The 21,809-nt window shown below is 41.7% G+C and overlaps 4 protein-coding genes and 1 long non-coding RNA gene across 5 annotated transcripts; 3 read left to right on the plus strand and 2 right to left on the minus strand.

Annotated features, from left to right (window-relative positions):
* The first annotated feature begins 1,003 nt into the window (after positions 1-1,003).
* Positions 1,004-5,568, plus strand: ssu72 (SSU72 homolog, RNA polymerase II CTD phosphatase). The gene is made up of 5 exons (XM_026348353.1): positions 1,004-1,273; positions 2,150-2,293; positions 3,910-4,049; positions 4,245-4,363; positions 4,647-5,568. The coding sequence occupies exons 1-5, from the start codon at positions 1,194-1,196 to the stop codon at positions 4,746-4,748; spliced, it is 585 nt and encodes a 194-aa protein (XP_026204138.1). The 5' UTR covers positions 1,004-1,193; the 3' UTR covers positions 4,749-5,568.
* Positions 5,569-6,242: 674 nt separating this feature from the next.
* On the plus strand, positions 6,243-7,401 carry LOC113154266. Its single transcript, XR_003298016.1, has 4 exons — positions 6,243-6,383; positions 6,557-6,661; positions 6,901-7,109; positions 7,345-7,401. It is a non-coding gene; the product is annotated as an uncharacterized LOC113154266 (long non-coding RNA).
* A 1,764-nt stretch (positions 7,402-9,165) lies between these two features.
* atad3 (ATPase family AAA domain containing 3) lies at positions 9,166-14,137 on the minus strand. The gene is made up of 16 exons (XM_026348323.1): positions 13,871-14,137; positions 13,302-13,378; positions 12,922-13,023; positions 12,760-12,819; positions 12,601-12,670; positions 12,343-12,508; positions 12,043-12,112; positions 11,675-11,830; positions 11,522-11,578; positions 11,264-11,389; positions 11,057-11,181; positions 10,917-10,968; positions 10,753-10,823; positions 10,479-10,646; positions 9,963-10,071; positions 9,166-9,804 (listed from the first exon to the last, which is right to left on the minus strand). The coding sequence occupies exons 1-16, from the start codon at positions 14,061-14,063 to the stop codon at positions 9,469-9,471; spliced, it is 1,938 nt and encodes a 645-aa protein (XP_026204108.1). The 5' UTR covers positions 14,064-14,137; the 3' UTR covers positions 9,166-9,468.
* Positions 14,138-14,606: 469 nt separating this feature from the next.
* mrpl20 (mitochondrial ribosomal protein L20) lies at positions 14,607-17,247 on the minus strand. Its single transcript, XM_026348360.1, has 4 exons — positions 17,029-17,247; positions 16,710-16,820; positions 15,983-16,060; positions 14,607-15,862 (listed from the first exon to the last, which is right to left on the minus strand). Exons 1-4 carry the CDS (start codon positions 17,113-17,115, stop codon positions 15,689-15,691), a joined length of 450 nt encoding a protein of 149 aa, XP_026204145.1. The 5' UTR covers positions 17,116-17,247; the 3' UTR covers positions 14,607-15,688.
* A 237-nt stretch (positions 17,248-17,484) lies between these two features.
* sdhb (succinate dehydrogenase complex, subunit B, iron sulfur (Ip)) lies at positions 17,485-20,916 on the plus strand. The gene is made up of 8 exons (XM_026348347.1): positions 17,485-17,623; positions 18,487-18,620; positions 19,244-19,329; positions 19,448-19,584; positions 19,660-19,776; positions 19,860-19,961; positions 20,074-20,196; positions 20,422-20,916. The coding sequence occupies exons 1-8, from the start codon at positions 17,555-17,557 to the stop codon at positions 20,500-20,502; spliced, it is 849 nt and encodes a 282-aa protein (XP_026204132.1). The 5' UTR covers positions 17,485-17,554; the 3' UTR covers positions 20,503-20,916.
* The last annotated feature ends 893 nt before the right edge of the window (positions 20,917-21,809 follow it).

Below are 21,809 nucleotides of genomic sequence, written 5' to 3' on the forward strand. Positions count from 1 at the left end.
TTGCACAGCTTGTTTGTATTTTGCTCAAAAGACATGTTGTTGTCAGTTGTGGTTCCCAGGTATGTAATGGTTTCTACAGTCCGGCCATTTATTACAGTGCTGACAGAATCTGCTACATTAGACTTAAAATCAATACATATTATTAGTTTCTTTACAAAGAAGAATTCAGAGCACATTTTTAAAATTCATCCACTACAGGACGATGAGACGTTTGTGCATGGGATATATAAGAGAGGAGAAAGAACACAGCCCTGTGGTGAACCAGCAGATACTGTGGTCATGTCTGAGTGGTGTCTATTCGCTCTCAATCTCTAAGTACTGCAGGTTAAAAACTCTAAATCCAACCAACAACATTACCTTCAAACCACACTGTTAACTGAGCTGGGGCTGCATGATGTTAAAAGCTGATGACAAATCTCCAAACTGTCTTTAACTTCATTTGTGAGCACATCCTTACAGAGTTATAGCGGCATGCTGAAATCTTCTACTCCCAAAAGTGGATCTGTGCTGGATAATATGTGCTTTGTAATTCATTTCTCAAAAGATTTTCTAAGCAGTAACATGAATGCGTTAATAAAGTCCTATGTAATTAGTGGTGTAACTGTCTAATTAGGAGGAAACTTTTTTTTTCTTGTGAAAATGATCATTCAGGAACTCTACATAGTAGAAGCATCATACCTACTCCACAGGTAGGCTACTCTATATGGACTAGATGATATGATTAGATTTTAATCTGCCTTGCTGTATAGATTTAGCACATTAAAAATATTTAACCGCTATGCTAGTGCACTGAGCATAGCTGTTATTAATTATGTAATTATTATTATAATTATTATAGCTGTTATTAGGTAAGTACAAGAAGACAACTCAATAGCTGGTGGTCTTGTAGACAAATTTTCGCTGCCTGTTTGTTTATAGACGTCACGTCCACGTCACTACATCTTGGCGTGTCACGTCGGAAGCCCCGCCCTCAATGACATCACTTCATAAAGCGTTAGTGAACTCACGGGTCTCCGCCATTTTAACTTCCTGCTTCAAAAGAAGACGAGTATTAGCATAGAATCTGCACTCGGAACGCTTAGTTTAGCTTAATGTAGGGGTTTATCTTGTTATTTACTCTCACGGGGATCAAACTAACTACCTCTCTTAGTTTCTGACAGCCTGTATCGCTTAGTTTCAGCCGGGGAGTCGCAATGCCGAGCCACCCGCTGCGTGTAGCGGTTGTGTGCTCGAGTAACCAGAACCGCAGTATGGAAGCGCACAATATCCTCAGGTAAAGACGAGCCGCCGGGAGGAGACAGCTCTACAGCCAGCAAGTGAACGAAATCTGTGGGGCATCGAGCCGGTTTCCAGCCGGGCCGACATAATGACACATAGTCCGTCGGGCCTCACCGCCTTTTAACAATGGAGTCGCTCTGCGGCCGCTCACACCGGGGCTGCGGCGGACTTTTAACGCTGCTTTCACGACAGGGTTGAGGCTGAATAGATGAAAGATCCACGCAGATTTAACTTTCAAACTGGTTCAGGAATTTCAAAATACCGGCCCAAGTTGTTGGGTGTTTTTTTTTTTATTTCCCCCCCCCCCACATGTTGACAGCAGCGCCCCCTGTAGGAAATAATCCGGAAGGGAGGAACTGCAGTTGTGCAACACTGGGGATTACATGTGATTAGTTCCCTAATTTAAAGGATTTCGTTTCTACATTAGTTATTTCTTAAACCAAAGTTTAATTTTGGTTATGCAGTCTAGTAGAAGTCAAGACTTTGTTTAATTTCCAAATATTTCACTTATTGAGACATTTGCTTAACAGGAGTGGATGGGAAACAAAAACCCAAAGAAAGTTAATTTGTGATCAGCTGGAATAAAACATTTTTTATTTCCATAGGATTTTTCTATAAAATAAAAAAAAAAAAGTAATAGGTTTATAGTTAAACCTCTCTTTATTTAAGAGAGTAGGAAATGGTTGAACACTGGTGCGTGGCAATGGTGATGTTTGAATTCAAACTGTGACAAAGAAGACTATTGAAAAGGGTGATTTAATAGGTTACGCTGCCAGCTTAGGTGACATTAATTGTATTCTGTTTTCTTGTATCCACTGTTGATACTGTTGAGTATTATGTGATTTACTCTCTTGTTCTTTCCTCTCTGCAGCAAACGTGGATTTGATGTGCGTTCATTCGGGACTGGGTCTCACGTGAAGCTACCCGGTCCTGCCCCGGATAAGCCAAATGTTTATGACTTCAAAACGACATATGAACAGATGTACAACGACTTGGTCCGCAAGGACAAGGAACTGTATCCCCTCCTCACTCCCTTTGTTCTCACACACACGCGCATATAAGTTAGGTGGCAGAGAAGTAAACATGGGCGTGATACATGTATGCATCTTGGAGTTCATGCAGGTGTGATGGTGACACAGCAGATTGGAGAGCGCTGAGGGGTAAATCACATGCAGTGGTTTTAAAATGTGATGCAGACACACAACTCGCTTTGTTATAGAACATGTAAAGTGCAGGAGTTGGAGAAGCGCCTTGCAGTAAAACAGCTGAGCAACAGTAAGTGCAATTTGGTGAAGAACGTGTTCTTTCTGAGACCAGAGTGAAATCTGAAATCTCTATTAGTATATACTAATCATATAGTGATTTGTGAGAGTTGTTTGTTAGTTTTCCTATGTTTTCAATATGTTGTGACTTTTCTTTTTCACAATATATACTTTTGCACTTAGATTAACACCGAGCTAGGACTTTTTTTCTTGTAATCAGCTTGATGTGGTTCACCGGTCTTTTGTAGCTGACTGGAGAAAGTAAGTAACCTTAACTAAAGTGAATTAATAAATCTGTTTTTAAAATTAAATAGGGTTGTTTAAAGAACTTTGACAGGTGGCTTAACATTTTAGACCATAGATCCCTGAGGTAAGTCAAGGATTACTTTCACAATCACCTGTGATATTTCTTACTAGTGACACTGTAATATATATGTAGATGCCAACAAGCTTAGGGCCCTCAAAGACAACTTTACAACAAGTCTTTGATGGCTCAAACACACTCACCCCCCTCCCCTCCTATTTTATTGCTTGTTTTTTTTTTTTTTTTTTTTTTAATAACGGGTTATGTATAGGGCCTTTCTCTGGGCTAGCCTTGAAAATCTATCTTAAGTTATTCTGGATGAAGGCCTCAATAACAGGGATGTGGGCTACAGAGTAGGGCAAAAGTCCTTCACCAAATTCATACTTGCTGTTGTTACTGCTAAAAATATTGTTTTGCTGATGAATGTTTTGCCAACCCACTGTAGGTAACCCTTGTTATGAAATTAATTTAGTTATAATGGACCTGCCTTGTATATTATGTGTACATTCACAAAACTTGGATATTTGTTTTATTCTAGCAATTTAGCATTCTTAAAGATATAGTTTACCATTATAGACTAACTACTTTATTAATGCGTTTGGTAGTGCTCTGTAAAATGTCCATGTGATATAGCAACACAGGCTCAAGTAAAAAGTTTTAGAACAGCAAATGTTGGCCTGCAGTATCATAATACTTAACTAATGGCATTAATACCACAACTTTAATTAATGGATAAATTGCAGTTATTAAGATGGTCACATTTTACTCACATACTCAAGTGTCATTCCTCCATGCCTCCCCCCTTAACAAATAGTCCTTTGAGACACCACTAGGGGGTGCTGACGTTTGTGAAATGAAAACACTGATTTCAGTCACCTCTCCTGTTCACATTTGCCTGCTTCTGCCCCACAAAGGCAAACGAAATACACTGTCTCAGTAAGACAAATGAAAATCTTACATTTTCACATTGTCTTAGTCAGTGGACTCCTGTCCGATGGTGTGTTGTTACCTTGAAATGTTTGTCTTGCTCCTGCTGCTGTATTCCTTGACCTCACCTCTATTCAGATACACACAGAATGGCATCTTGCACATGCTGGACCGCAACAAGCGGATCAAATCGAAGCCAGAGCGCTTTCAGAACTGCAAGGACAAGTTTGACCTGGTCATCACTTGTGAAGAAAGAGTTTATGACCAAGTGCTGGAGGGTGAGAATTTTCACAATACATGTTATCGCTGAATGGTTGCACCTGGTAATTTAGAGCCACTTGCTCTAATATTACTCCATACGAGCACTTTCCAGCCCCACTGGCCACAGCACTGTGCCACAGTTTCAGTCACCTTTACTTGGTATGCAGGTCGAGTTTTAACTACAACAATGGTGTCACTGTTTATGTCTGCAGATCTGAACTCAAGAGAGCAGGAGACGCTGCAGCCTGTGCACGTCATCAATGTAGACATTCAGGATAACCACGAGGAAGCCACGCTGGGCGCCTTTCTTATCTGTGAGCTGTGTCAATGTGTGAGTTTCTACTAGCTGGTTCTGGTTGTGCTGGGAAGACTGGGAGTAACTAAGCCACCCCAAAATGTGCTTTGCAGTTATTTCACAGCAGGAATGCTGTTAGGCTGTTTAAGGCTTTTCAGTGGTTTTATTGCAAAATGGTGTATAACCTGACCTTAGTGGTCTCCCAGTACTATGAAAAGGTGTTATATATTCATGAAAGGTCTACAGTGGTATTAGTGGTACAAATGAGCTGTGTGCACACATGCAGGCTGTTTAATGTGCATCCCTTTCACTCTTGCAGATCCAGCACACTGACGACATGGAGAATGAAATAGATGAGCTCCTACAAGAGTTTGAGGAGAAGAGCAACAGGCCTTTTCTTCACACTGTCTGCTTCTACTGATGCACAATAGAAATTTGCAATAAACACAGACCCAGAACAAGCAATCAATAGTATACAGACATACACACGCCATACTCCTCAGTCATCAGTTACACAGTACATACACTTTGTGTGCCTACACAGCCTGACACACATACACAGTCTTGGGCCAAGACCTAACAAATGGCTGCTGTTGGACATGTTGGTGATGACAGGTTTTTCCTCTGCGCAGAGGACGGACTCGCTGCTCTCGCTCTGCCTTTATTACTTTGGATCAAGGTCAGGCCAAGGTCCTCTCTCCATCCCAGTCCAGTGAAAATCACTCAACCATGTCTCCTCAGGGAGAGCCATAACCCCACACCCCCATGATCAAACAACTGTTTTACAGTCCCTCAGAATTACAGCAGATTTATGCTGATTTTTCTTTAGATTATATATAATTGTTTTTCTTTTGAGCATATATGGCAGATTTTTATTCCTGACCTGGGACCGTGTAAATGTGTATCTTGGGGTCAGAGGAGGAGGAAATTAATTGAATTGAATGCGTGTTTTTGTGCGACCATGTGTTGTAGATTAGTTAGGATTAAGTTAAATGGGGTGGGCTAATGATGCATAACCAAACCCAGACCTCACAGAGGCTTTCCTCCAATGTGTTTCCAATATATAGTGTTGATTCATATGTAAACTTGGATATGCTATCTTTCAGGGCATAGTTTTTTGTTTTTCTTTTGTAAATGTTAAAGAATTGAAGCATTGTAATTATTTGCAAACTGCGAGCTTAGCTCAGAGTGCCTGATTTTTCTGTATGTACATATGAATCCACTAAAAAAAACAAAAAACATGTCATGACTCTTTTCTGCTCTTTTCTCTTTGCTTTGTTATATTGTTCATGGGGATTTCATGTAAGCAGCAATACACCTCATTAGTGCATTATTTGAATTTCTCTACAAATAGAGATGTCCAAAAACCTGCTCATTACCATTGATTTAGTTAGGTGTTAGAAAATTATGTAACTGGTGAAACTTAACTTAAACATTTAAATCATGTCTAGCTTTCAGATAGTAATCATTTACCTTCTCCGACAGAAACTTTGTGTGAGGTGTGCAAATAAAGCTGAGTGAATCATAAACACGCCTGTATGTCAGTGCCTTTGTGTAAAATGTCAATTACATCTCACCATGCTTCTATTTATACTAATGCAGCAGACTACTTTGTTACATAGGATGAAACTGCATTTCTATAAGAGTTGGTGAGAGGAAAAGTAGTGTGGTCAGGATTTAATAGACACTTAAGTGAGTAAGTACCAGTATCTTTCCGCTGTCTATTCACATGGACTTCAATCAGTAGTTTAATAAACTGCATCAGCTTTAATAATAATGTCATTAATTAAACTCTGTCCAACCCAAACTAGACTCGCTCCTGAACGCGTCACGCACGACACAAAGTGACGTATGATTCGAAGGAGTTCAAACGAAAACGACGATTGGCGGTCGCTAGGTAACGTGACCACGCTGACGGTAACCACGGTGACCGATGAGCCGCTTCTCACCGGACGGTGGAAGCAGCGTGTGTCCATCACCGAGTCCTCCCCGGTGCTGCTGCACACAGTCAGGGCAGCACGGCTACCAGCAGGAGCCCCCACACAGCCGCTAACCCGTAAGTCAAGCTAACAGAGGAGCGGTGACACAAACCACCGTGGCGTCACTTCACGGTCCTCAGTGACGCCGCATGTCTGTTTACGTCGAATCAACCGACGGTGAGTTGGTTCAGGAGGTGAAACCGGCGTCTACAAACTGAGAACCTCGGTGTGTTTCTGTCCTTTGTCGTAGAGTTACTGTCCTGAAGAACATGAACACGCTTCTTGAACGTTTTCACAACTTCATCTTACCGTTAGTGCGGGGGGAGGAGCACGTGTGTGGCTGCACCTGCGGCAGGTAAAAGACCTCTGACTCACCTGCTGTGTTTATACATTTGTATTTATAAGTCAATATGCCTCCTGGGTTCACTGGGACTTTGACCTTGATGCCTTGGTTTACAGTTCTTATAACAAGATGGGAGTTTGGTGCCAGCTAAAACATGTCCACATTCTTATGACCTTTCAGCATCATGGGTTCATATTCATCACCTGACTCTTTAACTTTCTGTGTACCAATCAATGACCACTGCTCTGCAGGCACCAAGTCTACCATGTTGTTCCATACTATGGGGCTGACGCTGCGGTGGATTCAAGAGAACACTGCTTTTTAAGTAACTTCCTCAGCCACCAGGAGATGGACCTGATAACTGGGCTGCTTCTGGGTCTCTGCATTACCTGGTTCTTGCTGTGGCTGGAAGGGCTTTGGCACTCAGGGCTCCAGTACTGGAGGTCAAACAGACAACACAGTGAGTAAAAAGCTGAAACAGCCATCTGAAACATACAGCATGTGGGAAAGACTCATCCTAATATCATCAGTAAATGAATGCTTTTTTGCAACACAATAGGTTGTTTTGGGGTTGTGGTGTCAAAAGGAAAACACAAACATGAAAAAAATTACATTACTTTAATTTAGGTTACCTTAACCCCCAAATTATGAGTAGAACAGCAATTAAAATTATTAATTTTCTTTATGCCTTACAGGATGTTCTGTCCACAAAGAAACCATGGAGAGGAACCTTTAATAAAACAAACCTCCAATTCAGCTCAAAGTTTTTCTTCTTATATATTATACAGTATATTTTATAAAGAGTTAGGGAGCAACCACTGTAAGAGGCATAGGCACAGAATGTCTGCCGTAATAAGCAAGACACATGGGAGACAAACTGAGTGCTGCTCAGAATAGTTGAGACAGAAAGAAGTAGAGCATGAAGAGTCCAACTGCAGACTTCTTGTCTGGGAACCCCAAAGTCTGCAAACCATTTTGGTTTTGACTCACATGTTTAGAAGAAAAGCATCGTACTTAGGGATTTGCTGGGCACAAGTGAGATTTTGTTCTCATCACACACATAAAAACATTTTCCAGTTGACTTCAGGACTTTCCAAGCCTTTTTGCCAATAAGAGGCAAATAGTTAGAGCTTTTTTTCTCTGTGCTGTTCTCTCCTGAAGCTTCTCCTGGTGAAGAACCTGGGCAACACCTGCTGTTTGTACACTCTCTCTTGTCTCAACCCCAGAGCTTGTCACTTCTGAGTCACAGGCATCTTGGTGGCTTCTTTCACTAGTCTCCTTCTTTGTGTCTCCTTCAGCTTTTGCCTGTAGATGTTCATTAACCTTCCTGAGCAGCTGTTTAGAGTTTTTTTTCCCTTAATATGTAGAATACTAATGTACCCATAATTAGACCTACCTGATATAGGTGTATTTATACTACAAACCTTGATTCACATTCACTTCACTTAGATGAACTCCATTTAATTAATTGTGACTTTGACTTACTAAACCAGATGACTGCACCAGTGCTACAATAGTTACTTTATAGGGGGTGAATTTTCAGTTTTATATTTTGAGTTATTCTATAGTACTTTGTAAACATGTGTTTTCACTTCGACATGAAAACGTTTTTATATTTATTTATTTATTTTTGTCCAAAAGCCAAATTAATTTGACCTTGTGTCTTTGCTCCCTCTTGGTTAGGCAGAGCTGACAGAGCTAATTAGATGCCAGCAGCTGCTGTCAGACTCTGTTTCTTTGCTGGAATCATCCCAGTCTTTCAGCTGTGTAGAGGAGCCTTGACAGTGATAACTACATCAGTTATTTCTTCCATATGCCATTTTCCATGCCAGTATCATCTCAATCCATGTAAATCACACCATTTGTCAGTTTATTCCTGCCCCTTACAAACACAAATCTACGACAGGTTTCTCTCTTTCTTTCCAGATATAGGTTTCTGGTCTCAGATATCCATAGTGAGTAACAGAAAGTACTACAACTTACATTAAAAAACACAGGAAAGCACCCATGAAACAGGATGTGTGCTGTGATGTTAAATGCAGCAGCTGACACAAGATAGAAATGTGGATTCAATCCAACACTTACTGTGTGCTTTCTGTCTAATATTTTTTCCTTATCAGATTATTTTTTTCTAAACCTGTATGTTATAGTATATGAAGACACTGATTGACAAGGAGTTATGTGGCCCATTCCAAACAAGACTTGACTTTGTACAAGGAGCTTGCTCACTCTCTCACCCATTACTGTGAAACATTGAGGAATTCTGTACTCAGTATATGTTTTAAGACCACATATTGTTTGACAGTGTCACTGCAAGGCCTGATCCCGCTCAATACTACTTCTGCATTTTATAAAGGCTTGAGCATGTTAGAGCAATAGGTGTCAAACCACTGTTGATTTGAAAATGCAGCTTTCTGAGAAAAACATAATCTTTAAACAGTATTAGAGGTTACAGGTTGTAAATTGTCACGTAAAAGTATCCAAACAGTTTCTAACAAAAGTCACAAGTTTTACAGTTTATAAAAACATGGATTCATTTAATCAACAGAGACACTCCACTCTGCACAACATTGATATAGTGTTAATACAGACACAGTCAGATTTCCAACTAAACTACACTTTTACAATGTATACATTATATATTAGAATGAAAGAGTCTCTGGTGTCATTTGTGTTTTGAAATGTTAACCTATCTTAACGCTGTGAACTCGTCCTCTGTCATAAAGGCAGTCCAGCAGGCTTTTCTAATAAACTAGTTAAAAGGGGCAGAACACTAATCTTTCAAATCCAGGAAGCTGTCCACTTAACTAGTCTAAAACTCAAACTGGAGTTCCATCCTTTGGAGGAGTAGCTTCTGCTCCTTTTCCCTCTGTTGAGTGGTTGGTGTCTGAAGAACTGTCACCTTCTTGCTTTGCATTTAGCTCAAGAGCTGGTGCACACACCTCCTGAGCCTGAGGTGCTTCACTCAGGGGCAGGTTAAAGCCCATTTTGCCTCCACTGCCTGTTGGCCCAGCTGGTGGAGGTGTAAGGGTCTGAGCCTCCTCCTCTCTGTGCAGCCAGTCCATCTTCTGAAGGTGTTGCCTGACGGCATCATCCACCCGAGCGTCAATCATAGCCTCTGTCAGGATGCCATCTTCAGAGGAATATGCTGCTGCCTACAAGAACATGAAGCACAACTCTAATACAGGATTGTGTAATTGTGATTTATTTTGTTTCACCTTTTTTTTTTTTTTTTTCTTTATTTTGTTTCACCTTTTTTTTTTTTTTTTTTAAGATTACAGGAATGAATCACGAGTGACTTCAGGAAACATACCTGCCAGGCCACACCAAGCTTGGAGATCTCTCTTCCTGACATGCCTCCAGTCCTCTTTGCTATCTCAGAGCACTTTTTGCTATAGTCAAACTGAGCCAGTTTCATCCTCCTGCAGAGTGCCACACACAAAGAACAAACCACATGCTGAGAAAAAGACAGTGACATAGTCGGGAACAATGTGATGGATTTCACACAGTAACTAAAACTTTCTTTCTGACTTTGTGTTTTTGCAGTTTACTTTTCCTTCTGGCTGCTGCGTACATCACCTATTTACACCCATCACCCTGAGGCCATTGTAATTAATGCCTCAGCATGGCTGACCATCCTCCACATCCCCAGCAGGCTGTTTCTTGGCCCTTTCTGAAAAGGGCTTGAAACTAACCCTCAATATTATATACTGTGCTTGACTCTGTATGCGAGTATGTAAGAATGGATGGAACCGAACTACTTGTTTCAGTATACAGTGGTTTGTGCCCTGTCCTAACAGCTCAACTGAAAAGCTGGGACTATACTCACTGCCTCCCTCCAGTGGCAGGCTCCAACACATATTTGTCAAAGTACAATCGCACCAGCCTCTCCCTCTCCTCAGGACCTGGCAGTGCAAAATTCACTATCTCATCTATACGGTCATTTATGGCCCAGTCAAACTGCTCCGGCTGGTTGCTGGCCAAGACCAACATGAACCTGCAGAAAAGAAACAGCAGCTTAGACGTGCTAGGAAGTAGATAAGATGAAATGTAGTGAGGAGTGTGAAACTGTTAAGGTTTGGACTGAATGTAAATAAGTTTACTTGTTGCTCTGTTCTCCAGTGCGATACAAGAACGCATTCAAAGTGGCTCTAAGGTCTTCACTGATTTTCTCCTACAAAATAAAAGAATGAAGAATATACGTTATGCAGTTCAGCAAAATCAACTGATGTGTGATTTAATAGGAAATAATTATTAAAGAACTTACAGTGGCTCTCTTACGAAGGAATGCATCAGCTTCATCAACAAAAAGCAGCAGCCTGCAACAGGATTAAAACACAATAACTTCACTGAGTGTTTATGCTTTGAGCCGACACTTTTTATTGGTTCATGAGAGAGTGAACGTACCCGCGTCGATTTGTGTTGGCCCAGTCAAAAACTTTGTGCATGGCAGTTACGCCATCACGGCCCATGGGTGCGACATCACCACCGGTCATAATTGCATAGTCCATCCCAGAATGCATTGCCAGCTTCTACTCAACACAAAGTTACTCAGTTAGATGAAGCATCATCTACCTTGTACATAAAGGTTCTGGTTTCTGTCCTTGTCTGTACCTTAGCAAAGAGAGTTTTTCCTGTGCCTGGAGGACCATACATTAGGATGTTCCTGTAGAGGCCGTTGTTCTGCCTCGTGTTTCTTGTTGCTATGGCGATGTCACGCACACGTTCTTCCAGGGAAGGCTAAGAGGTGGAAAAATTTAGAGTTTTTAGTTTGTTTGTTTTTTTATATATCCAAGGTTTAGGTTTTCTTTGAAGAACTTTTTTGAAGAAAAAGAAGACATTTTTGAGTGTTTATGTTTGCTGTGCACTTACACTGAGCACAACTCCCTCAAGGGCATCCTGAGGTTTGCTCATCAGCCGTTTGGACATCTAAATATTTGAGGAGCAGCAGAAACAATCAAATTAGCATATTAAAATCAGCAGTAAAGAAAAAAAAGAAAAAAGGATCAATTGATCATTAAGTACCTTGATGGGATGCTTGATTGCCTCTCCCACAGTGAATCGGGAGGTCTCTCGCACCAGTGATGGTTTGCCAAGCCTCGCCTCGATGTAACGTCCTGCCACTGCTGTTGCATTTCGGGCCGAGTACACTCCCACAGCTAAGAGGGTCAGTCCTGCAACCTGGTGACATGAACAGTTTATTTTATATTCAAACATCTGTCCGTTCAGACATCAGGAAAAACACAATACTGACAGTACAGTCAGTTATGTGTATATTTCTTTAGCATAATACTAGTAAAGGAAAATGTTTATAAGGATCAGAATGCCAGTACTTCTAGCTAACTCACACATGTAAAGGGTTAGGGTTAAGGTTATGGAAACAGATATCTCACCGTGGCTGTGACTTTGTCCCAGTCTGACACAAAGGCCCTGAATCCTTCTCCGAACACAGCGCCTGCAGTCCTAAAATCAAATATACCTTAACTGTCAGTGTGTCATTTGGGTGTTGACAAGGTGAAACTGCTGCTTAACCAGTTACTTAACACACAAAACTCTGTGTCATATACTGATGTGTTGGTAAATTCTTCATCTCATCTCCATGAATACTACACACTACAGGAGACAAATACCCATCAATACACCACATCTAATAATCGTCTTCATAAATACTCTGGTCAGTGAGTGTGTCTTACTTTATGGACTCCAGAACAGTCTGTCTGTGTTCTGCAGCCTTCAGACGGATTTGTTCACGGATAATATCAGCGTTCTCCCTCTCCACGCGGGCCCGTGCTTTAGATTCAGCCTCTATACGCAGAAGCTCATTCTTGTGCCTCAGCTCCATCTCGTGCTCTATTGTTGCTATAAAAAAAAACCACAACAAGGACAAATATCTGATACCAGTACTTTTAAAGCTTTGACAAGATCCCAGAGTAACAGTGACAAGTCCATACCTTTCCTCATGGCCTCCTGTTTCTGTACAGACTCCTCTTGTTTGCGGAGGTTGTCCTCATTCAGTGCTTGCTGTTAAATACAGATAAAGAAACTGTCCATTTGGCACTGCAGCCGATTTTGAAAACACTTTCTACTAAATATAGAGGAGTTAACCTCACCTGTTGTCGTAGTTGGTCCTCGTATCGCTGTCTGGCCAACTTATCCTGGTACTGTGCTCGCTGTGGTGGGAAAGAAAACAACACACCATAAAATTTCAACTTGTCTGGATCTTTGCTGCAATACAAGTCTGACTATTCTTTACTACACAGTCATTTCCTCACCGCTTGATGCTGTTTGGTCTCCTCATTAAGCGTTTTCCTCCTCTCCTCACCCTGGATTCGTATCTGGTCGCCTTTGAGTTGCTCGACTGCTGCTTCATACTCCTGTTATAGTTTCAAACAACAACTGTACTGAACCCAAGAAACATACTTGAAGATTTAAATCCATTTTAACCAATAGTATCTCTTGACTGGAGCTCATTAGTATCAACTTATTAGATCTGAAGTGCTCTGACACATTGTTTATATTTGGGTCAGACGGGTAGGTACAACACAGATGAAAGGTGTGTACAAATAAAAATGTAAATCTAAAGCAAAATTAACTCAACTAGCGTCCTGCAGCAGGTCAAGACTGAAGCATCATGTCTGTCATACTGTCATACCTTCAACTTGCTCTGGTGCTCTATCTGAGTGGTCTGCTCCTGCATACGAGACAACTCCAGAGCCTCTTTGGCATGTCCTGTATAGAGGTGATAGGGGAGACAACACAGAGATGAAAGATGTGGCTTTCAGTCCACATGGTGGTTGTGGATCAGTGATCAGCAATATGCAACCACCTCTCTGGTTTTATTCCCTTCTGTTTAAGTTTAAAACTGAATCACAAACCATGGAGGAACCAGTTGGTTAACTTTTGCATTTATGTGGCACAAGTGTCGCAAGCGCGGCTGCAAGGTAATGACCTTTGAACCCAGCCCCTTTGTTTGAACGAAGGTTGCTTGAATGAAGCAGCGCACCTACTAGTCTTCACACAATGAGAAATACTACAAAGATTAAGTGAAGTGCACATGTCCACCTGCTGGCTGTCAGTGTGGGCCTCTTTATCCAATTAGCAGCTGCATCACTGAAGCGACGACCACCGTGATCCAGAGCTGGGTGCTGCTGCATGTGGGCTTTAGGGGTGAAGTGATGTTATGATCTGTGTCTCAGATAACAGACCGTCCTGAATACTTACGGGACTTGTCGAGGTCTCTGGCCGCCTGAGCAGCTCGCTCCAGCCCGGTGGGATCGAAGTTGCTCCATTTGTCCTTGGGTTTATCTCCGCCGCCGCTGGAACCACCGGCCGGCGGCGGTGGAGGAGGAGGCTGGACCGGGAGACCAGGAGGCGGCTCAGGCTGCCCTTTGTTTAGGCCGAACAGCCACGACATTTTGCGGAGAACAAATAAAACACAGTTTGCCGGTGCTGAGAGGAGCTGGAGGAGGTAGCCGCTGCAGCTCTGTCACTGCAGCTCTGTCACTGCACTTCCTCCACACGCGTGTCACGCCGCAACCTTCTGCGCAAGTGCAACACAAAATGTAGCATTCTCTGAACAACGGTGATCGCGATTGGCTGGTCAGGAGTACTTCTTACTGTGATTGGCTGCACGAACAAGCGCCTTCACTAGAGGTCATTCAGGTAGTCCCACCCAAAACGGATACCGTAGCTGCAGAGGGTCAAAATACGTTCAAAGCTCTAGGAAGGACATGATTTTCATTTGGTTGCATCAGGCTGTTCATTGTTTTATAAGTTGTGGGTCATTGCGACAGATGTGATGAGTCCTGTCTGATCAGAGCATTAATTAAAAGGAGGAATATTTAAAACTTCAAACCTGGGTACTCAATCTTACTAGTGAAAGAGTGGAATAAAATGTGTGTTTTAACTCTTACATCAAAGTACCTGTTTTCAGTGACAATAAAGACAACATAGTACATATATATCAAAATGTTTAATTAATTACCACAACAAATGGTAAAATATATGTTTACAGAGACATAAATTATCACATGATAAAGCTTGGTGATATTCTCAGTCCAAAAGCATCAAATCATAACTTCATAAAAGTTGCATGCACACAGGTAAAGTTGTGGGAACTGATGATCACATTGATACTGGAAATAACTACAGAGCATTTTTAAATGTATCACTGCAGCAGGAAGACCCAAATACATAGTACATAGTGCATTAGAGATGTCGGGTTGATGTCATTCAGTTGAGCAGGATCACATCAATCTGCAGAGAAACAGTTGCTATACTGTTTAATGTTGCTGCCTTCTTGGATTATGACTCGTTGTGGTGCTTTAAGAGCGCATCATTTAAAAAAAAAAAAAAAAAACTACAGAAATACAGACTCGCCAATTGTCACACGGAGAAAACAAAAATACATTCTTTATTAACAAAAAAGGTCAAATACATTTGTTTAAATCTCTTGTCATAGATGTGTTTCAACAGCACAATGTTATAACACTGGTGCAGCCACCATAGTGAGTAAAGAAATGGTCCTTAATGGCCAGGGATCAAGGCACTTCAACAGAAATCACCTACGCTCTTCAGTGAGATATCACAAGTTTCTGTTGGCAGCTCTATTGTAGAGCCAAGGACTAAGAGTGAGTGACAAGAGAAATGTCTTTCTTTACACCAAAAACCAGTGTGGAGCTGACCTGTGTGGGAATAATTTCTATACGCTGCAGACACAACACACAGGTCAGGCAGTGCATCACTAAATTGTCAATTCTCTGGTGAGCCGGGAAATTCTCACCTGGAGTCGACACGTTTTTACCAGGTGACATATGTTAAATTTGGTGGCCATGACCTTGGGAGCACCCTGGTATAGTGATGAATGAATAATTCATTTGATTTATAAAGTATCATATAAACATTATTCTCCTTTATATGCTTAAATAATACTTAGCAACAACCGGAAGAAATTAGGTGAGTATGTGTCTCAGTGTCATGAACATCTCCACAACCCAAGAGCACTGTTCTTCAAACCACATAGCAACATGTCCAAGTCCATCACTGCAGTAAAACTACACGGGAGAAGACACCAGGGGGCTCTCTGCCATCGCCCAACACTGCACAGAGGCCCTCCCGTTGCCGAGCTCTTGCCAGTTTTGCAAGTGAGAGGAATGTCCGAGGCTCCGTGATGGCCAGTTCACTGATAACGCGCCGATTCAGCTGAACACTGGTCTGCAAAAAGGAAGAGAGGAAATGTGTTACTTACAGGTGTGTGTGGCAGTGACAGGTGGGATGAATCAGCACAACAGTCATTATTGACAGGACAAGTACAACAGGTACAACACAACTAACCTTAGTGAGGTTGTGCATAAGGGCAGGGTACTTCAAGCCATGCTCTCGTGATGCTGCTGCAATGCGTGTAATCCACAGCTAAAATAAGAGAACACAACATTAATAAAAAATTACAACCATTACTCAAGTACTAATATACAAATAATTATACAGACAATGCAATAAGACAACACAAGCAATACTGCACATACTTCTGCAACTGAAATTAGAAGCACAGTTAAAAGAGCGACGGGCAAATAAACCAAAGAAAAGTTATTAATTTAGCAAATTAAATGTTTTACGACTCAGACGATTTGAGTATATTTAGTGTTTTGAAAAAGAAACATAACTAGAGCAAAGTCAGATAAACATCAGTTTTATATTTTCCTTCTCTTGTTTGCACCTTAACTGTTTCTGTGAGCTGCTTAACAAGTGGATTTATCTGCTGTGGGATCAGTAAAGTTTGATCCTAATTGTTTTGTGACAGCTCAGACCTGGCTGGATGTTGGACACCACTGGACTAAAGGTTTGTCCAGTTATAAAAACATGCATCTTTGATTATTTCCTGATATTATATGGACTAAACTAATTAATCGATCAAGTCCTAATCTAATACATTTTGATTGTTTTGAAATCTGTGTGTGTCTCCAGGATGTCTTTAAAAATCATATTAATACTGAGCAGATTATCCTGGACTGTTGTTTTCCTGGCTCTGGCCTGTGTTCAGGACCTAGTATTTGTGTCTTACCGTCCTCATGTTGCGTTTCTTGAGCCTCCGGGCTTTGGTGGCGTAGACGAAAGCTCTCCTCACGGCCCGCACAGCCAGACTGTAGCACCGGTTCTTCCTGCCTCTGAAGTGCTGTGGACAGAACCGACAGAAACATGACTTCAACGAACCAAATCACTGTGCTGACTGGAAATTACACGAGGATGCTGATGCATCATCATCATCTCTAACTGGATCAACCAGCATGTGGATAATCTCTCAGAGTTCACTGACACAACATTTAGACAGTGTGTGTGCACAGGTTAGCGCTGTCTGTTCCAGGAAATAGTCTCCACCTCACCCGTGCATGTTTGAGAACCTCTTGAACTTTCCAGTATCTGTCAGGTCCCCGACTTCTGATCCAACACGACAACGACAGGAACACCATGTTCAGTCTTCAGTCCACTTCACTACAGTCTTTTTGCCAGAAGGGAAACCGATGAATGAAGTGACCTTAGCTCAGCTCCACCTGCACAGACTCCACACGCCGTCCGACACAAGCGTCCTGGGGTATGTTTGTTTTTAAAGCCTGGACGTCTGAAGGTCGAGTTCCTCGGTTCCGCCCGGGGTTTGTTTACATGGCACAGGCAGCTCTATGTCTGTAAGGTGAGTAAAATAAACAAATTACTGCCATAGACGATTAACAGCTGGACAACAAAAGCAAAAGCAGAAATAAAAAGGTCAGAAACCTCCCATAATTAAAACTATCGTGTGTTTTTTGTAAACGGGAGACGCGGGTTGTACAAAGCACGCGCTCCCATCTGAGCAGTGACGCAGCCGCGGTGCATGCTGGGATAGCAGGCAGCGGAGGTCAGAGAAACTCCAAAATGTCGGCTGCCGGTCTGACGTCCTTGAGCCGCTGTGGTGTGTTGATGCTCCGCTCTCCCGCAGCACTGGTACGTTGACACGAACAAGCACAGTTGAACCTTTTTAGCCTGTTACCGTTTATGTGCCGGAGACGTGTCGGCTTTCTGTTGACAGCCGAGGGCTCCGTCTATGCTCTGATGTCCAGATTACATAGTCATGGCTGTTCAGCTGACACCAGACTCAGCGGTAACGGAAACGACAATAACAAAGCTAATGTGTCAGCGTGTAGTTGTTGTTTTTTTTTGTTGGTTTATGTGTAGTTAAAAATTAAATAAAGACGATAGGAACCAGTGTAAACGCCCAACGTGGCACGGAAAGAGTTGTAAACACTGTTCAGCTAAATATAGCACGTAGCCTTCACTGTAGCAGTCAGCTTCATTACTATATAATAGCATAATGTGCTGGATTCAAAGTAAACAGGGCTCAGTTTTTTATATTTATTACTTCACTTTAGACTATTTAATCTCAGAGACACGCTTATAATGTTTCATAATGATAAATGATGGCCGCTATAAATCAGCAATTAGCATTGTCTGTGTGTTTTAACCAACACAAATGTTCCACCTGCTTTTCTTTGTTGTACACTAATATATGATATTATGGATTATTGGTTGGTCAAAAACGGGTTTTAGGAACATTTATAGACTAAATGATTCATCAGTAAGATCACTATATTCATTAGATCATGAATTGAAAATGAAAGTAATAATTTTTGCAGCCCTAGTTTGAAGTTGCCCTTTTTTTGGTATCAGAACCACAGCATTCACTGATATTCATGAGTTTTAATGATACTATTAGAAAACACAGCAGGTGTCTGCTATGGGCTGAAAGCTTGAAACAGAAATGAGACATCCCAGTGTCATGTTTCTTCTTTCTGTGTGTCCGCTGTCAGGCGGTGCGATATGCCCAAACAGCCGCAGCTCCAGCAGCACAGCCCAGAATAAAGAAGTTCCAGGTGTACAGATGGGACCCTGACACTCCAGGGGACAAACCCCGCATGCAGACCTATGAGATCGACCTCAACACGTAGGTGTTAAAAGGTTTTTTCTTTGCACTGTGGGGGGAAAAGGGAAGCTGGGATGGGCTTTAGTGTGTAGGTGCAACTTTCAAACTGTGTTGACAGTCACATCGAAGTAGATATACATAAGATAAGATACACATCAAAGCCTGCACAGGGACTGGAATGAGGTTGGACTCTTTTTGCATAGAGAATAGCAGAGATAATAATTATAATCTAAATATAATATAATTTTTCATATAGCATCTAAGTGTTAATCTCAGTGATAACAGATGTTAGGTTTTGTTCACTGCACTGATGGTGGCTTGGTGCCTATAATATTAAAAACAGTACCTGAGCCTGTTTGGTTACTGAGGGCATGATTAGTGAGCTGAGAACAGCCTTCAGGTGGATTTGACAGCTTGGCACATTTCCAGTCCCCCTCCTTCATTTGTTCTTCTAATTCTAATCAGCTTAAAGATTCTCGCAACTCACTTCTGACAACATGGCGCTGCAGCCAAAATGACCAGATTTTAAAAAGAACTTTAGCAATTACAGCTGTCTGGATTTCTTTGGGTGAAGTGAAATGCTTTAGAAGTGTCTCCTCACTGAATAATCACTGATTTAATGACTGGGCGTGTTCTTCATCTAGTTGTGGCCCAATGGTGCTTGATGCTCTGATTAAGATTAAAAATGAGATGGACTCTACTCTCACCTTCCGCCGCTCCTGCAGAGAAGGTTGGTAACATAAAGGCTGGTGTGAATTATTAACTGTCATTAGCATGTGATAATACAGAGACCTATACTTTTTAAAATCAGTATTTATCAGTTAGTACTGTCTATCTTTTAATTGCAGGTATTTGTGGATCCTGTGCAATGAATATTAATGGGGGAAACACACTCGCTTGTCTCAACAAGATTGACACCAACCTTAACAAGCCAACAAAGATTTACCCTCTACCACACATGTATGTGGTCAAGGACCTGGTCCCTGTGAGTATAAAACAAAGGAACTATTTCATCATCTTTGTGTTGTCTTGTTTTTTATTAAAACATTTTTTTCTGCAGGACATGAGTAACTTCTATGCCCAGTACAAGTCTATTGAACCCTACCTGAAGAAGAAGGATGAGTCGAAGGAGGGGAAGGAGCAGTACCTGCAGTCTGTGGACGACAGACAGAAACTGGTACACTGCTAGCTTCATTTTCATTTTAATAAGTAGGTTTCCAAAGAGACACTAAATGTCTTTCATATTTTTGTCCTGTGTAGGATGGGCTGTATGAGTGCATCCTGTGCGCTTGCTGCAGTACGAGCTGCCCCAGTTACTGGTGGAACGGAGACAAATACCTCGGACCCGCTGTGCTGATGCAGGTGTGTGTGTGTGAGCATGTAAATATTTCGGATCAGTGATAGTTTACTGTATCGGCTCAAAAGATGACGACGCATCTGAATAACAGGTACATGTCCCCTCATACCCTCACAGGCGTATCGTTGGATGATCGATTCCCGAGATGAATTCACAGAGGAGCGTCTGTCCAAGCTGCAGGATCCTTTCTCCGTGTATCGCTGTCACACCATCATGAACTGCACCAGGACCTGCCCCAAGGTAACTTATCAGCACACGTCCGTGTCTCAGCTCACACTGTGACTACATCCCAGTTCCCTTGATACGTAGAAATAGATGTCGGGCTCCCATAGAAATTCTGGAGTAGGGAGTGGTGAAATAGTTTGAGGCACCTTATATCTTGTGCCATTTAAAAAAACAATTGACGTGTTCTCCAAAATCCTGTTCTTACTCATCACATTGACTGTTGCTGCTTTGTCCTCTCAGGGCCTGAATCCAGGAAAAGCGATCGCTGAGATCAAGAAGATGATGGCCACATACAAGGAGAAGAAGGCTGCTGCTGTCTAAATCCTTATTGGTCGTTCCTGTACATCTTTTCCCTCCATAATGATATTTTGTATTGATTTGAAGAAATGCTCTTGAGGTCTGATGGGCCAGTGCCCTTGTCAGCTCCACCACCACCACCACGCCCACAGTCAGCTCTGATGGAAACGTGTGTATGTGGTTGGAGAGCTTGGTGTTGCACAAGCACACATGTACAGTATGAATGCAGAAGAAAATGTGTGAATGAATCTGACATGTGCGATAACAGAGGTATTTATCTTCAGCTCCATTGCTTAAACGAGGTGTGTAGACATTTTTTAGCCTGATGCCTTCAGGTTAGCAGCTGGTTCACAGACATACAGTAAATATGTTCCTTCAGATCTTCCAACAAACCAACAACAGTCTTTGTTTTGATGGAAAATAAAAGGTAAAAATGTCCGCCTTTGTCTTCATTGGTTATTTACTGTCATTCCTGTCACTCGTGACTTCTTCCTGCTGCTGCTACAGTGGTTTTGCAGTCAGGCCTCTAGATGTCAGTAGTAGATGAGTTCAATGAGTCCACCAGCAGAGGCAGTTGATGTTGGTGGGTTTGTGAGCAACACAATGGTTCATAGTTCTTTTTTTTTCCAGCTTGCTGCATCCTGCTATAGTGTTGGTATATTCTAAGTATTACATTTATTGTAGATGGTGTGTGTCTCTTGTGTGCCACACGTGCTTTGACACAGAAAGGAAAGGAGCCACAAAGGATGTTTTAGTTTTTCCTTAACAAGAAAATATTTACATTGTCACAGATGTTGGCTGTATAACACTAGATAATATACAAAACTAAAATTAAATTTAAGGTTTTAACAGAAGACAACAGAAAGATGGATGGTTAATTAAATAAAGCCAAGTATCGTTATCTTATGACCAGGAACTGAAAATCTCGTTGGTGTTTCTAAGTAACAAAATACAATGGTTTGAGAAAAGGATTGATGAGATGTCTAAAGACAGCAGACAACAGAGGAACACGAAGAAATAACCAGGAAACTCAGAAAACATGAACCCAACAATTCAAAGCCTGAACTAGAACAGTCTGTGATGTAAACCGGCCTGAAGACTGTGTCTCAGTGTGATGAGAATTGTTTCACACATCTGGTGTCTTTTAAGTGGTTTTTGTGTCTGCACTGAGGATTAATGACTTTTAATCTGCTCATTTCTGCAGACACCAAACCTACATGCAGATTTATGTGATGATCAGAAAACCAAACCTCGCCTACATCTAATGAGTAACCGCAGCATTTATCAATATCCGATCAGTTCATCGATGTTTTCTACACTGTTCACCGCTA

The sequence above is a fragment of the Anabas testudineus genome, chromosome 5, assembly GCF_900324465.2.
Source record: "Anabas testudineus chromosome 5, fAnaTes1.2, whole genome shotgun sequence".
Lineage (NCBI taxonomy): Eukaryota > Metazoa > Chordata > Actinopteri > Anabantiformes > Anabantidae > Anabas > Anabas testudineus.

Bases quoted from the DNA above. Each gene is read 5' to 3' on its own strand.
- ssu72 (XM_026348353.1), top strand. From the start codon at position 1,194: ATGCCGAGCCACCCGCTGCGTGTAGCGGTTGTGTGCTCGAGTAACCAG. The intron at 2,294-3,909 runs GTATCCCCTCCT...ACCTCTATTCAG, and splicing joins GTCCGCAAGGACAAGGAACT to ATACACACAGAATGGCATCT. The intron at 4,364-4,646 runs GTGAGTTTCTAC...TCACTCTTGCAG, and splicing joins TCTGTGAGCTGTGTCAATGT to ATCCAGCACACTGACGACAT.
- atad3 (XM_026348323.1), bottom strand. From the start codon at position 14,063: ATGTCGTGGCTGTTCGGCCTAAACAAAGGGCAGCCTGAGCCGCCTCCT. The intron at 13,024-13,301 runs GTATGACAGTAT...AAACTATAACAG, and splicing joins AGCACCAGAGCAAGTTGAAG to GAGTATGAAGCAGCAGTCGA. The intron at 11,831-12,042 runs GTGAGATATCTG...TCATGTCACCAG, and splicing joins GGGACAAAGTCACAGCCACG to GTTGCAGGACTGACCCTCTT.
- mrpl20 (XM_026348360.1), bottom strand. From the start codon at position 17,115: ATGGTGTTCCTGTCGTTGTCGTGTTGGATCAGAAGTCGGGGACCTGAC. The intron at 16,061-16,709 runs GTAAGACACAAA...CTCTTATTTTAG, and splicing joins AGAAACGCAACATGAGGACG to CTGTGGATTACACGCATTGC. The intron at 15,863-15,982 runs GTTAGTTGTGTT...TCCTTTTTGCAG, and splicing joins TTATGCACAACCTCACTAAG to ACCAGTGTTCAGCTGAATCG.
- sdhb (XM_026348347.1), top strand. From the start codon at position 17,555: ATGTCGGCTGCCGGTCTGACGTCCTTGAGCCGCTGTGGTGTGTTGATG. The intron at 19,585-19,659 runs GTGAGTATAAAA...TTTTTTCTGCAG, and splicing joins TGGTCAAGGACCTGGTCCCT to GACATGAGTAACTTCTATGC. The intron at 19,962-20,073 runs GTGTGTGTGTGT...ATACCCTCACAG, and splicing joins GACCCGCTGTGCTGATGCAG to GCGTATCGTTGGATGATCGA.